The sequence below is a fragment of the Dermacentor albipictus genome, chromosome 10 (genome assembly GCF_038994185.2).
Source record: "Dermacentor albipictus isolate Rhodes 1998 colony chromosome 10, USDA_Dalb.pri_finalv2, whole genome shotgun sequence".
NCBI lineage: Eukaryota > Metazoa > Arthropoda > Arachnida > Ixodida > Ixodidae > Dermacentor > Dermacentor albipictus.
Window position 1 is genome coordinate 74,428,813 of NC_091830.1, and position 16,606 is coordinate 74,445,418.

The window sequence follows — 16,606 nt, forward strand, 5'->3', positions numbered from 1 at the left end:
ATTGTCTTTTGAAGGTTTAGAAAAACAAACAGGCAACATAAAGAACAAAGTGTGATTTGACACTAAGATGCGGATTATACAATTTCTGCGTCCTAAAAAGTGAATATTCAACTACGGTAACAAACGAAGAAAGAAGTTAATAAGAGAACAGAAGAAGAAGAAGGAGTAGAAGAAGAAGAAGAAGAATATTCAACTACGGTAACAAACGAAGAAAGAAGTAAATACGAGAACAGAAGAAGAAGGAGGAGAAGAAGAAGAAGAAGCAAGCTGCTCGCTCGAAGGTTCCTGCTCGTTCGCTGCGGTTTCTGTCACTTGGCCAGGTTTTGGGTGATATAATGCTTTACTAATCTTATTTCTTGCGCTCTCGCTAATTCTAACGCCACCTTCTTCCTAGGCTGATGTCTAAAAACTCCCCATGCAGGGCTTTGTCCCCATGGGCGGCCTCTATTCCAGTGGATGAATTACCTCTAGATTTGTTCATCCGCAGTGGTGTGAGCAACATCCCGGTGGCTCTGGTTCCTTCAAATTGAGGCTTTATAGGTCTAACCAACCCCCAGGCGATCCAGAAATCCCTGCAAGCTGCTACCTCTTCATACCGGACCATCACGGAAGTGAGGCAGTTCGGCCGCGGAGGTATCGTGTGTCGATCACCAGACCAGTCCTGTGTCGCGGATTTGCTAAAGTGCTCGTCATTCGCGTCATTACCGGTGAGTGCCTTCATCCCTGCTCACCTCGCCTGCACTAATGGAATAGTCAGAGGTGTCGATGCTGATCTTTCTCCCGCTGAAGCACCTGAGAGATTGTGTGGGACTGGAGTAATTGCTGTTTACCGATGCACTCGAGTGGTAGACAATAAGCGGGTCCCAACAGAATCAGTGATTGCGACTTTTTCTGGAACTTCCTGCCCGTCAGAGCTAAAGGTGTGGCCCCTTGTGCTCAGAGTTGAACCCCTGGCGTCGCGTCCGATTCAATGCCGCAATTGCTGGCGATACGGCCATAGTATGGCAGGGTCTAAATTAAGACAACGTTGTTGCGCATCTGGAGGAGAACACGCTCAAAGTGATTGTAATGCCCAAGAAGAGCGATGCTGTCTCTGTGGTGGAAATCATCCAGCCAAATATTTAAACTGTTCTGTTAGAGCTAAGAGTTACAGTTGATTGAAATAATTGATCGTCAACGCTTCTCTAGGATGGAGGCCATAAACATTGTGACAGAAAGGGCATCTGGCTATGCGGGGATAATAGGTAGACAAAATCTTACCACGGACCGATCACTTACTGTAACTATAGAGGCCGCTGTGGAAATGGCACTTACAAAAGCTATGGAAAGGTTGGCAATGAGCCTTGGTGAATGTATCTCACAAGCCGTTTCTAGTCATTTATCTCATTTGATGCAAACTACCTGCCCAGCTCCTGTACCAACGCAAACAGTTGGTCCTGAGCACCAAACTAACCATGAAAGATCAGACGCCAATCCTTGCAATAATGATATTGGACTTTCAAATCCCTCATCTGCGAGCCCTGCAACTTGTAATCTGATTAATACAGATTTGGAAATGACAGAGGTAGAACAAAATGCTCGAGCATATGAAAGAACCATGTCGTCTATTAGTGAAGACTCCTCCCCCGGTCCTCACTCAAAAGCGAAGAAAAGTCAGTCCAGTGTTGTGCTAAAGGATAACATTCTGCAGAAGGAAGTTTCGACTGCGGCACTTTCCAAAAAATAGTATCACTAAAAGTGCTTCAGTGCAACTGCCGCTCTTTATATTCTACATCAGTAGACTTGTTTAACTTCTCAACTTAATCCTGATTTAATTATGTTACAAGAAACGTGGCTAAAACCTGAGAAATCTTTTCAACTGAAATTCTACAGGTCATTTTGATTAGACCGTCCTACAAGAGGTGGCGGGTTATTTACACTTATCTCATCTAAAATTTGCCATAAGGCTAAAATCTCATTTCAAGTTTCTACTCCAGAGTGTGAAATCCTAGCTATAAAATTGGTTATCCCGGGATGTTCTCTTTTTACCGTAGTTAATGCATATTTTCCATCTGGCGTACTGGACACTAGCACTCTGGATAGTGTTATTAACTCTTGTGGACGTGACATTGTAATCTCAGGTGATTTCAATTCTCACCATATCTCATGGGGTTTAAGAACAGATTTGTGCGGCACCCGATTGTGGAACTGGTCGTTGAACAATCGCCTCACGTGTGCAAACTCCGTATCTATTACGTTTGTTAGAGGCCGATCTTACTCTTCACTAGATCTTACATTCTCTGGCCCGAGTCTCTCCGTCAATTCTTGGTCGACTATTGATTGTTCGACAAGCAGTGATCACTTTCGATAGTATTTTACGTTGCACGTCCGGTAACATTTATAGGTGATCACGTTCGAACCTTCATAAATTACAACATTTTTTAAAAATGCTTAGGAAGTGTTCTTTCATCTCTGTCTGATGCGCCTACAGAACAAAAAACCACGATTATCTGTTCCGCTTTGGAAAGTTCCGCTTTGGAAAAAAGGCTCAATTTGAGATTGGATTGAACAAAATAAATTCTTGCAGTCCTTGGTTTAATGAAGAATGCACTCGAGACTACAGAAAGAGAAAAGCTGCTTGGAAAAAATTATTGCATAACCAGAGTCCCCAAAATTGGAGTGACTATAAATTTTTTCGAGGTGTCTTTAAACATACAGTTTCTAAAGCCAAAGATGAATTCGATTGTAAGCATTTTGATTTCTTATCTAACAATAAAAATAAGCGTGCATTGTACCGTTTTCTCCGCGGTAGAAAAATTCTTCCGCATCAAATTATTATTGATTTTATAATCTTAAGTAGCGATGAAATGAAACAATCACTAGAAGAAATCGCGAAGGGATAAGAAATTAGATTTTCTTCTGTCTTGCCAAGTGGTTCTCGCTTACGAAGGGCATCAGATGATTTTACAGAAATCTCCATGTTAGAATTGGCTGAAATCGTGGAGCGACTTCCAGATTCAGCTCCCGGTGTGGATGGGGTAACATCTACTTTGATCAGAATTTTATTTAAGGAAGCTCCTGATGTCCTTTTAGCTATTGTAAATTACTCAATTCTCTTCTCATGGATTCCGTCTGCGTATGAAAATTGCTAAAATCATCCCTATTCTTAAGAATCATGGGGAAGGATAAACAATAGATAACATTAGGCCAATTGCGATAACTTCAAATTTGGTTAAATTAATTGAAAGAATTCTATATGCCCGCATGTATAAATTTATACAGAACAACGACTTGCTTAGCCCCTGCCAAATTGGATTCCGACCATCATGTTCAATTTGGCATGCTCACGTGGACCTAGAAAGTAGAATAAAATTAGCACGGCGACAGAGGCAAATAGGTGCTCTTGTGACATTAGACATTTACAAAACCTACGACAGTGTAGAACACTTAATTTTATTAGATATAATTGCGAAATCTAGAGATTCCAAGTTATTTTTTAAACTAGATTGGTGAATTTTTAAATGGAAGAACATTTTACTGCAGACTGAGAGGCGTTTTCTCGAGTATCTATAATCAATCACGAGGTGTTCCTCAAGGAGGTGTCAGTTCACCATTACTATTTATTATTCTGATGTGTTCCATTCCTCTTCATCAAGACGTACAAACATACGTATACGCGGATGACATTGCTTTCTTCGCATCAGACAGTGATATTCACTCTCTATGTTATCGACTACAAAACTACCTCAACGCTATAGAAACCTGGTTAAACAAAATTCGCCTTTCACTTAACGTTAGAAAATCCTCGATATTAGTTTTCCCTCTTAACAATCCCGTTAATATATCGATATCCTATCGCCTCGAGACTATACCTCAAGTGGAGTCGGTGAAATACTTAGGTGTAGTATATGACGATTGCCTCAACTGGCTCGTCCATATTGACCATATGGTTAAAAAAGGAGTAAGAGCAGTTGGTATGCTACGGAAGCTGTGCAATAGTCAGTCCGGAATACGGAGAGATCCACTTTTAATGATATACAAAATGTATGTGAGGCCCATTTTAGAATTTGGATGTGTTTTATTTTCTGATGCCCCGGCTTATAAATTACGTCCCCTTGTTCTACTTGAGCGGGAAGCCCTACGACTGTGTTGAGGATTACCGAAATATGGTGCCAATAACATATTGCACCAAGAAGTCAGGTTGCCCTCAATATTGTGTATATTTCGGTTACTGACGGTGCAAACAGTCTTGAAATTGCATGAATCTCCTATTAGAAGATTGAAATACACATTCATTTCCCAGCCTGCACTTTTCTTCGGAGTACACTGGCATCGTTTTCATACACCACAGGTGGTCTTCGTACAAACATTGATAAATCCCTTAAATGTATGTCTCTGGGAGGTACTGCCTATTTGTGATGCGCGAGAGAACCTAGAAATTATATATGATGACATCTACCCAAATAATGCAAAACATATCCCTTATAATATATTAAACGGCTTGTTACAGGACCATTTATTGAGTTTATCTATAAGTACGCTCATTGCGACAGACGCCTCACAGTGTGAAGAAAAATCTGGAATTGGCATTTTCTCTCCCGCTCTAAACTGGTCATTTGCAATCAGGATTCCGGACTTTTATTCCGTATTTTTGGATGAATATCTAGCTAACTAACTAAATGTGAGTAACTAAATGGGAAATTAACTAACTAGATGTGACAAACTAAATTTGTCAACATCGGCGGTAGTAATTATAACAGATTATTTATCCTTATGTTCCTCGCTCACAGCAAATGGTGTCACTAACCTTTTACATACATTTCATTTTCTAGTGCCTGCCAACATAAATTTAATTAGATTGCTTTGGGTGCCTGGACATAAAGGATTAGTCATGAACGAAATGGCTGACAGTCTCGCGAGAGCGGCCCTCAGTGGCCCAGTATTACCATTACTTCCTACAATAGCTTACCTGACGACGACTAGATTCAGGAGATATACAATTACTCAAGACTTTTTTAACCAAGCTGTATCAAATTTTTCAGAATATCGACACCTCCTATTCCCTTGGCCTAAAAATTCCTTTCACACCAGAAAAACTGAAGTCATCTCTAGCCAATTACGTTGTCGAATACCAAAATTAAACTTCTTTCGTCACAGGGCTGGTCTGGTGCCCTCCCCTCTGTGCCCAGTCTGGAGAAGATGAAACAATAGATCATTTCTTCATATTCTGCCGCCGTTTCACTTCTTTAAGGAAAAATCTAGAATCAAGAATTACACAGCTTGCTTTGAGCTTTTCAATTATAGATATCCTTTCTCTAGGAGCCTCCTCTATTGGACAGTGCCACAGGGATATTTGCTCAACCGTGGAGGATTTTATAATTGCTACAAAGAGATTGTCTTGAATTCTTAAACATTTTATTTTTGTTTATTTCCTCCAGTTAGCTTTACCATTTTCAGTTTTTTAATAAAGATAGCCTAATTTCATCCAAAGCTTGGCCAATCCCCCACAGTGGGTGTGCGCCATCGCATAAAGAATACCACACCATACCATACCATACCATACCATACCATACCATACCATTTTGCCGCGGTATTCACAACTCAAGATTTCTATGGTATTGCACACGTCCTGTTTGGGAGCTCCTGATTTTCCCAAAGACAATAAAGGAACATTCAAGTGCAGGCCAAGCTGGCGCAGAGCATTTTCAACGCGCTCAACCTAAGGAAGGGCAAGCGCCAACAAATCACTAAAAAACGATTGTTAGAAGTTAAAAAAAACATAGGCAATGAACTGCCTCACAGATCAGGTCTGTGGATGTTTTTGAACACGGTGATGAAGCTTCATGAGCACCAGCTTTATCTGTCATGTTTTAGAGGAAGTTTTCATTCAAAGGGTTGACATTCTGAAACGCAGCCAAATCTGTCCTTGCAGTTCCTCCACTTCTTCATCATATCTGGGTTATGGCACATTTCTTTTGCGAGCTTCGCCTAAACGTTCCTCCTCCGTTAGTCCTTTCGCTATGCTATTTGGCACTGCATTTAACAGACTATACTTTGTATGTGCGCTTCTTACTTCCAGCAAGCGCTGTGAAGCTTCAGGAATGGTATTTGAATGATAAAAAGCAGGGACTAATGAAACTGTGTTAAATATTTTCTCAGACCACTTAACTGACATTACATGCTAATAATTTGTTCAGTTTCATTTCACGTTTTTAGCTTTGCTGGATATTGCTGGAATGTCATTTTACTATTATTATACCTTCCTGCCGTGTTCTGTCCGACGGCTTGACTGTATTGGAGTCAACTGCTTTAGGCTAATGACCTTCGGTCTGCGACCCAGCTGTCCCTATCAGAACTATGATCGCTCATTTGTGATAAATATTGATAGAATAATAATTATAAATCGCTACCACCTTCTGTTTATATTTAAAGGTTGACTTTATATTTCCTTCTTCGTCGCACAACCCGATTTATGGCCAATTTCCCATAGAGCTATGTGTCGTTGCGTACACACTTATGTGATACGCTGCCACTGCGATTGGTCGGTTGGTTCATCCTTGTCAGCCAACCAGCTAACAGCAAAAGGGATGCTTGCTGTGTTGTGTTTGACTTTTAGGAATCCGAAACCCGTTTCCCTGGTAACTCAAACTTTTTATCTTTTCACTTGTCTGCTCAATATTCCTTTCACTAAAATTAAATGATTCTTCAAATTGATAGCGTCTTTGGTTTTTTATTTCTCATTGGCTCTTTTGTAATTTTGCTTTACAGTAGGTAGAGCACATGTATTACAATAATGTTGTACAATTTAGAAAGTACAAAATAAGTACTGCGAATGATGGTAGGTAGCCTTACTGCGAAGGCATGCACTATATAGATCTTTGAAATCCTTATATTTACATGTTTCATTTGCCCTATTAGAACACGCATTTCTCCTAGGCTACCTCATGCCGCATTTCCCCTTAATTGTTACACTGCTTCCATGAGCGCTATTATCATCAACAATAGCTGGAAGAAGAATAAGAACACGCCGGTGTGCTACACTTCAACGTAGCTATAGATAATTTTTTATTATCATGCCGGTGGTTTTCAATTCATCGAATACTATGTCTAGAAATTCCTCTATAAAATTTAGGATTACTTTTAAGCAGCGCTGTTATACTCTCCCTTGGAGCAACAGCTTAGAGATATAGCCACAGGAACGTTTGCCTAGCCATTTATAATTTTCTATGTGGTGGAGAAAGAATGCCTTGTTAATAGTCTTTAGTTTCAAGAATTTATTTATTTCTACTGCAGATGAGAAAATTCAAAAAATAAAAGCACAAATGCACAGTTTAAATCTCACTATTATTCATAATTCACTTTACTCATGTTTAAGTATATCCTTTTTTTGCTTTTTTTCTTTTTAACATTCCTATCATCGCAAGGCTTACTATAATATTGATCAATACTTCATCTGATGTATTCTTAGTTTATTTTGCATCTTGGATTATTTGATTGCCTTTCTTTTTCGTGTTATTTATTTATTAGGCAATTTATTTTTCTTTTATTTATTGAATCTAATTACCACCCGATTCATGGCCTATCCCCCATAGTGGGTTTGTGCCATTGACTGAGGATTTATCAGCATCATGATCATCATCATCTTCTTCTTCTTCAGCTCCGACTCGCGAACTCGAACCAGCGTGTTCACTCCTTCGGTAAAGCACAGGCCCAACCAGAGCATCCGTCGTCATGGGTGAGTGCTGTATTCTTGCCTACTACGGAGGGTGGCAGAGTTCTGGCTTTCAGTCTACGTCTCCGCTCGTGTATCTAGCTGCAGTGCTGTTGCACAGTAAGCCAGATGAATGTTAGGGCTAGTGGCCCGGAGAACAGCAAGGTTTTACGCTAAAAGAGGGGAAACCAAGGTGACTTCTCGCCCGAGAAAGGGTGTTAACTAATATTCGTCTATTCCCTTTTATAGCACTGAGCGATTGCGCTGCGGAATTCCCTCATTTCTTGCGACGACGTGGCACGCCGTGCAGTGATTTTGTATTGAATAATGAATAGGCACAAAACAAATAACCGCTGAGGGTGCCTTGAGAGTGTCGGTATTCGCGCTAAGGCACTCTTTATTACCATGTCAAACTCATGAGGGGGACGGTCCACAATGCACTTTTACGTTGAATTATGTCATATGCGCTGCTAAACGTTAATTAAGCAAGATGTAGCGTTCACTTCTAAAAGATGTGTATGGAATATATATATATATATATATATATATATATATATATATATATATATATATATATATATATATATATATATATATATATATATATATATATATATATATATATATATATATATTGTAATGAAGCAGACGCGCCCCTGCGTATGTGCCGTCTGAAGAGGAAGACGAAGGGCCGTGCCGTGATCGCGAGCGAGCCCCGTGCTACGGGCAGCCCTTGCAGTGCTTTGATGTATCTAGCGTTCCACACCATTGTGAACGACAATAAACCTCATCGCATTTGCTGGAGGTTGCTGAGATCCTTCGCCTCGTCCTGGAGCTCCGCACTCGAACCCTGCCAACAAGATCGCCCAGCACAATGCCTGATCCCGCCACCTCGTTTCTTCACCCCCGGCTGCCACTGTCATCTGCGCCGGCGTCCCTCGTCAACGCCACCCACCGATTTTCAGCGGGACCGCCGAACACGACGTGGAAGACTGGCTGTCGTCGTACGAATGTGTAAGTGCCCATAACAGATGGGATGACCAGTCTAAGCTGACCCAAGTGCCTATCTACCTAGCCGACGTAGCCAAACTTTGCCTTTTTAACCACGAATCAGACTTTAGGAGCTGGGCCGTGCTTACGACTCTGTTTGCTGAACTCTTTGATCGCCCAGCTGTGCGTAAGCTACGCGCTGAACAGCGTCTACACCAGCGCGCACAGCAGCCTGGAGAGACATTCCCCAGCTACATCGAGGATGTTCTCGGTTTGTGCAAGCGGGTAAATCCCAGCATGTCAGAGGATGACAAGATTAAACACATCCTCAAGGGCATCGAGGACAGCGCATTTCAGATGTTGCTGGCCAAAAGCCCAACTAGCGTATCAGCCCTCATTAACCTCTGCCAGAGCTTTGACGAGCTGCGCCGCCAACGTTCCACCGCCCGCCAGAACATTCAGCACGCCGATTCCGTCTTGAGCATCGCGGTTTTTGCCGAAATAACCAACTCGACCTTCTCGCAGCATATTAAAGGTTTTATTCGTGAAGAGGTGGCCAGGCAGCTCTCGCTGCTCCCTCACAGCGACGCACCTACGGCAGCTTTGCCTCCAACGCTGCAGCAAGCCATCTGAACTCAGATATCTGAACCGCTTCCTGCAGCTCCTACAACAACCCTACCCAATCCTGTGAGTGCGCCACCGGCCCGTACCACCATTGCCACTCGCCCTACGTCGCTGCCGCTCAGTTATGCAGCTATGGTTGCCCGGCCACCTACACAGACAGCTTCCTTTTCATCGCCCATGCATCCGGCTTCATTTCCAGTTGCCCGAACCTCACCACAGTTTTTGCGTCCCACCGAGACGTGGCGCACTCAAGAAAACCGGCCTATCTGCTTCGCCTGCAGCATTCCATGTCATGTAGCACGCTTCTGTCGCCGCTGCGCCCCAACTGAGCGTACCAGCTTTGACCTCCATTTTCACCACGACGTCTCGACACTGATCGCCGGTCGGAAACTCGGCGCTCTCCTTCCCCTCGTCGGCTTTCGATTTCGCCCCTGCGTCGTCGAGTTCCCACTGAAGAGGGAAACTGACTTTTGCAGTTCCTGAGGCAAGAACTGCAAATACATCGACGCTCTCAAGACCTCGATCTTCGCCTCAAAATGTTATTAGCGTTTTTGTAGAGGGAGTATCCACAGTCGCACTAGTGGATACCGGAACAGCCGTTTCCTTCATTCACGAGAGCCTTTGCCGCAAGCTACGAAAAGTGACTACAGTTCGCTCTGGCCTGGTGTTCGCCACTGCCAGCGTGCAGCGAATTCACCCTTCAGCTGTATGCACGGCCCGTGTCGTCATCAACGACGTTCTGTACATTATCCAGTGTTTCGTGCTACCATCTTGCTCTCACGACCTCATCCTTGGTTGGGATTTCCTGTCACGTCATCATGCTGGCATTGACTGTTCGCGTGCAGAAGTGTCGCTTTTACCCCTATGTGAATCGCTGCCGACCAGCTCTCCTCACTTTGCCGACAAACTCACTGTTGATACCGACACAAGCATACCTCCTGAGTCGTCGATGGCTGTTGTCTTGTCGTCTGATGCCACATCTGACCCCACTTTGGTGTTCACGCCATCCGATGTGTTTGCTCAACGCAAGGGCATTGTTCTTCCGTTCGCCCTGCTTACTGTAACATCCGGGTCAACTGTGATGCTGGTCACCAACTACTACCAGTACCCTTTCAGCCTACTGCGTGGAGAGACCGTAGGATACTTCCAGGCGGTCGACTACGTCGACGACCTCGATGTTCCAACCGATTCCCATCGTCATGTTGAAGCCATCGCTTCGGTGTCCGGCTCATCACCTTCAGTGGTTTTTGACAACGCCATCGACCCTGCTCTTTCCCCACCTCATCGCCGCCAACTTCCCGCTCTCCTTCACCAGTTTGTCAACTCCTTCGACTGTAATCAGACGTCACTGGGCCGTGCCACCGGTGTTTCTCGAACCATCGAAAGCGGTTCCCACTCCCCCTTGCGACAGCGCCCGTATCGTGTCGCCGCCGAAGAGCGCCGACTCATCACGGAGCAAGTGGACGACATGCTCAAACGTAGAGTCATCCGTCCCTCTCAAAGTCCTTGCTCTTCACCGGTCGTATTGGTGAGAAAAAAGATGGCTCCATTCGCTTTTGTATCGACTACAGACGCCTAAACAAGATAACGAGAAAATACATTTATCCACTGCCTCGAATCGATGACGCTCTCGATTGTTTACAAGGCGCAGAATACTTCAGTTCCTTGGATCTGCGCTCCGAGTACTGGCAAGTTCCAATCGCCGAGCCTGACCATCCGAAAACCGCATTCGTCACATCGATGGCCTCTACGAGTTTAACGTCATGTCCTTCGGGTTGTGCAACGCGCCTGCTACTTTTGAGCGTATGATCGAGACCATCCTTCGCGGTAACAAATAGAATACCTGTTTATGTTACCTAGACGACATCGTCTTTTTCTCAAGCGATTCACCGGCACACCTCGCTCGCCGGCATGGCATTCTGACGTGTCTCGCATCTGCCGGCCTACAGCTTAACCTCAAGAAATGCCGTTTTGCCGCAAGAAAACTAACCATATTGGGTCACGTTATCTCAAAAGACGGCGTCCTCCCGTACCCAGGCACGCTCCGCACCAGTGCCGACTTTCCAACGCCAACGTCTATCAAAACCCTCAGAAGTTTTATTGGATTATGTTCCTGTTTTCGTCGCTTCGTACGCAATTTCACATCCATCATGGCACCTTTGACAAGTTTACTTTCCGCCAGTAACGGCATAGCAGCGTGGTCACCTCAATGTGATGCAGCGTTTCGGCAGTTACGCCACTTGTTGACCTCACCACCAATTCTTCGCCACTACGACCCTGATGCTCCCACGGAGGTCCATACTGACGCTAGCGGAGTTGGACTTGGCGCGGCCTTAGCGCAACAGAAAGCTGGCTATGAAGAATACGTCACTGCTTATGCGAGCCGTACTCTAAAGAAAGCAGAATTAAATTACTCCGTCACAGAAAAGGAGTGCCTAGCGATTATCTGGGCACTAAGCAAGTTGCGCCCATACCTTTACGGCCGTTCTTTCGCCGTTGTTACTGACCACCATGCCCTTTGTTGGCTTTCTTCCTTGAAAGACCCGACTGGACGCTGGGGACGTTGGGTGCTTCGCTTGCAAGAGTACGACATCCGCGTCATGTAGCGCTCCGGTCGCAAGCACTCCGACGCTGATGCGCTCTCTCGCTCTCCACTGACGCCTGATTTGGCGTCTTTGTCAGCTTCCTCGTCCAACCTATCACCGTTCACCATCACTGACATGCTCACAGAGCAGCGCAAGGACCCGACCCGTGCAAAGTTACTTGACTACCTTGCCGCTCCGTCTGACGTCCCTTCGGCACGAGCACTGCGTCGCCAAGCAAGCCACTTTTCCGTGCGGGACAACAATCTATATCGTCGCAACTACATGCCCGACGGACGCAAATGGCTCCTCGCTATACCTCGTCATATGCGCTCTGACGTCTGCACGTCTTTTCACTCTGATCCCCTAAGCGCCCATGCCTGCGTCCTGAAAACTTACACAAGGTTGCGTCAGCGTTATTATTGGAGAGGCATGTACAACTTTGTGCAAAATATCATTCAGTCTTGCACTACATTCCAACAAGGCAAGACACCTACCCCGCGTTTCACAGGACCATTGCAGCCGCTACCATGCCCGTCTCGTCCGTGCGACCTCGCCGGCATCGACCTCTACAGCCCGTTTCCATGCAGCGGGCGTGGAAATCGGTGGATTATTGTCGGCGTAGATCACTTTACTCGCTACGCTGAGACTGCAGCTCTGCCAGCAGCGACCGCCCGTGACGTTGTTTTTTTTCATTCTTCGCAATTTCGTTCTTCGCAACGGTGCTCCCCGAGAATTACTAAGTGATAGGGGCCGTGTCTTCCTGTCGGAAGGTATCAAAGCCCTTCTCGCTGAGTACAGGATAATTCATCGCAAATCGACCACGTACCATCCCCGGAACAACGGTCTAACCCAGCGCTTCAATCGCTCACTTGGCGACATGTTGCGGATGTATATTTCATCCGCCCACTCCAACTGGGACACCGTACGTTCGCGTACGCTGTCCGTTCGCGAACGGTTACGGGACACCGGTTACGTTCGCGTACAACACAGCGACGCAAGCGACCACCGGCTTTTTCCCCTTTTTCCGTGTGTACGGCCGTGAGCCTTCATGCCATTTGGACACCATACTGCCATACGGACCTGACGCTACAGAGTATACTCCGCTTTCCGAAGTCGCCAAATATGCTGAAGATCGCCGTCAGCTGGCACGTACCCTTTCTAGTGAAACTCAAGAACGTCAAAAGACAAGAGATGACCGTGATCGTCAACCACCACACAAGTTTGCTACTGGTTCGCTTGTGTGGCTTTGGACACCAGCCCACATTCCTGGCCTTTCTTTCAAACTCCTGGCCCGTTATCACGGTCCGCACCGTATCATCGAGGCCACTTCACCGGTAAAATACATCGTCGAGCCGATCACCGTGTCACCAGACGTGCGTCGTCGTGAGCGTCAGACAGTACATGTCAACCGCCTGAAACCGTATTACGACCCGCTCATTTTTTCTGCGCACTGAGTTGCCAGGATGGCTACGCTTCGCTCCCGGGGCATTGTAATGAAGCAGACGCGCCCCTGCGTATGTGCCGTGTGAAGAGAGAGATGAAGGGCCGTGCCGTGATCGCAAGCGAGCCCCGTGCTACGGACAGCCGTTACAGTGCTTTGATTTATCTAGCGTTCCACACCGTTGTGAACGACAATAAACCTCATCGCTATATATATATATATATATATATATATATATACATATATATATATATATTATGGTACCATCGAGCGATGCACAAGAGACGAGCCGCCGCGAGAACGACGAAGTTGGTAGGTGCGCTTGGCTGCCTGGCTGCAGTGTAAATGGCGTATATATATATATATATATATATATATATATATATATATATATATATATATATATATATATATATATATATATATATATATATATATATATATATATATATACAGAGACGGACAGATAATTATATAGATAGATAGATTCTGAGCAGCCCATGTTTATTCGTCCTCGACGTAGTTCTTGGCTGAATTGCTTGCAATAACGCAATAATAGTACCTGGTAGCACATTTACAATTGCTAGTAGCTGCAGCGAGTCGTGGCACATGCGAAGACGCCGGACGTGTGGGCGCATGTGCGAGTAAGAGCGAGTGCCAGATAGAAAATGTGGGGACTTTTGCTCTTTGAATATGACTGCCTAGGCACTTCGGAGGAGTTTCTTATCCCGTTTCGTATGCGTTTGTCCCTATTGCCATGCCAGCAGAAGTCGCGGGGTGCGGTAGTGCTGAACTTAGCGTCACAAGTTGGCGGCTGGACACAATTATATTTCTTCAATTGTGTTATTTTTATTTATTAAAACAACGTGCCATTATTTCGCATTATTGGCGGCGCCTCCAGGACACGAAAGTGGCAACGCGGACAACAGAGCTGGAAGCCGGACTGGGCCGTGGGTTGGGGCGCGCCGAGGCTTCCGTGTGCCAGGGGTGTATAAGATATAAGTTTATAGCTATAAGTTCGCATAAGAACTCGGCTGTCAACTGCGGCGGACAGGCAATTTTTTATACGCACACCGCCTGCCATACCTCGGCCTCCACGGCCCCTACCCACGGGCCGCCCCGCTTCCAGTTTTCATACCCCGCTACCCCTTGGGTGCCCTGGAGATCCTTTGCCGCCTGCTTTATTATAATCTGAGGTGCTCTCCTGAGGTCTTAGTTTGCCTGTTACATGTGCCTTCCCGGTGCAGTGTTTGTAAAAAAAATCCAATGTATCGTCGCAACAAAAAAAAGCTACCCGCGACTTATACAACACCAGTCAGAACCTTGCCCCTTCAGACAAAGCCATCACCAAATGGGGGCGTCCATGCCCACTGCCTCACGTCGCAGGCAGCCAGCGGCGGAGCGTAAACAAACTCGACCGCACTCCGCGACGCCGGCATGTTTACCGATCACTATCCGGTAAACTAAATGGTGCAGCTTCAAGAGGGAAAGCTGCATCCTTTGAACAAGGTGAAATTCCTCCGGAGTGCCCGTCAAATGCATTGTTGGCCTGTGTTGAAGGTGTCCGAATCGAAGCCGTGGTTGACACTGGCAGCTGCATCGTTTTCCGTTATTAGTACTGAATTGTGTTATCGATTGCGAAAAGTGAAGACACCGTATAATGGCCTTCCCCTTCGTTGTGCTAATGCAGTTCTTGTTCAGCCCTCCGGTATTTGCACTGCGCGTGTTTTCATTGATGGCATCCTTCACCACATTCAGTTCGTCGTGTGTCTTCGTGTACCTACGCGATGAAATTGGGATGGGATTTCGTGTCCTCCGCCTCAGCTTTCATTTCTTGCCGTCAGCGAACTAGTCAACCGATGGACGCTGAATCTTTATCCGCTATAGATGCTCATAGCCTACGTTTCGTCACGTCTACCGACTGTTTCATTCCCGCGGGCAATGAGCATAATCTCACACGGACTTCCGACACTATCCTTAATGGTGATGTGTTCCTTTCGCCGAGCGGTCACTGCATATCTGGTGGACTTAGCGTTACTCCTAGCCTGATGCAGTTTCAGGACGGTAGAGTGTTCGTCGGTGTTCGTAACCCTTCTTCTTCGCCAGTTGTGTTCTCCCATGGCACTACTCTGACTTGCTTTACTGACACCGAACCTTGTTCGCTGATACAGCTTCACACCGAATCACCACCTTTGTCTACCACAACTGATGATCATACTGCCGCCGCTGCTTTAACGGTTGCGAAAAATCCAGATCTGACTCGCTGCGCAGAAAGATCTTTTGGCGCTCCTGCACACAGTGCCTCATTTGACGTTCACTCCAAGTTTCTGGGGCGCACTTCCGTCGCAGTGCATCACATCGAAACCGAGGGCAGTTCGATTGTAGGTTGCCGGTCGTATCGCGTGTCTTCCGCAGATCGGAAAATCATTGCGAATAACGTTGATGACATGCTCAAAAGAGACATAATTCGACCATCGTCTCGTTCTTCATCATCTCCTGTTGTCTTAGTTCGCAAGAAAGACGGCACCGTACAATTTTGCATCGTTTATCAAGCCCTGAATAAGGTCACGCGCAAAGATGTATATCCCATGCCAAGAATCGACGATGCCATTTGCTCCCTCCAGGGTGCAGAATACTTCTCTAGTCTAGACCTCGGATCCGGGTACTGGCAAATCCCCATGCAGGAAGCGGACAAGGACAAGACAGCCTTTGCAACACCAGACAGACTTTACGAGTTCAACGTCATGCCCTTCGGTTTAGGTAAAGCTCCTGCAACAATTGAATGACTGATCGACAGTTTTACTTGGCCTTAAGTGGAAACCTGTCTGTGCTATTCAGATGACATTGTTATTTTTTCTACAACTTTTCGTCAGCACCATAAGAGTTTAGACGAAGTTTTTACATGCATTTCCAACGCTGGACTCGAACTAAGCACAAAGAAATGTCATTACGCCCAAAAGAACATCAAATTGTTCGGCCACATCATCAACAAAGATGCCGTTCGACCAGATCCCGACAAGGTTGCTACCATACTTCGCTTCCCTCGCCCTGAAAATCGCACACAATTAAGAAGTTTCTTGGGCCTCGCATCCTGCTTCCGCTGCTTCATCAGTCATTTTGCTGCTGTGGCGTCGCTGCTGCACAAGTTGCTTACGTCGGGCACTGCTTTCCCTAAGGCAGACGATTGCGAACTTCCTTTTCAAGCCGTCAAGCAAGCATTAACCACCAACCCTGTCCTCTGTCACTTCGATGAGAACGCTCCAACTTGTTTGCCTG

General features: G+C 45.6%; 1 protein-coding gene across 5 annotated transcripts in view; it reads left to right on the plus strand.

The window, feature by feature from the left end:
- The window catches only part of LOC135898084 (uncharacterized), a 140,422-nt gene that overhangs the window by 39,042 nt on the left and 84,774 nt on the right, over positions 1 to 16,606 (plus strand). The window contains exons 1-2 of one of the 5 annotated variants that reach the window (XM_070526726.1): positions 232 to 281; positions 7,637 to 7,714. Coding sequence is in view for 1 of the 5 variants with exons in the window: in XM_070526722.1 (XP_070382823.1) it covers positions 7,637 to 7,714 (78 nt within the window). In the remaining 4 variants the exon portion in view is untranslated. Of the gene's footprint in view, positions 1 to 231; positions 328 to 374; positions 708 to 7,636; positions 7,715 to 16,606 lie in introns of those variants that run through there. The other 4 variants (XM_070526724.1, XM_070526723.1, XM_070526725.1 and 1 more) reach the window with 4 other exon arrangements.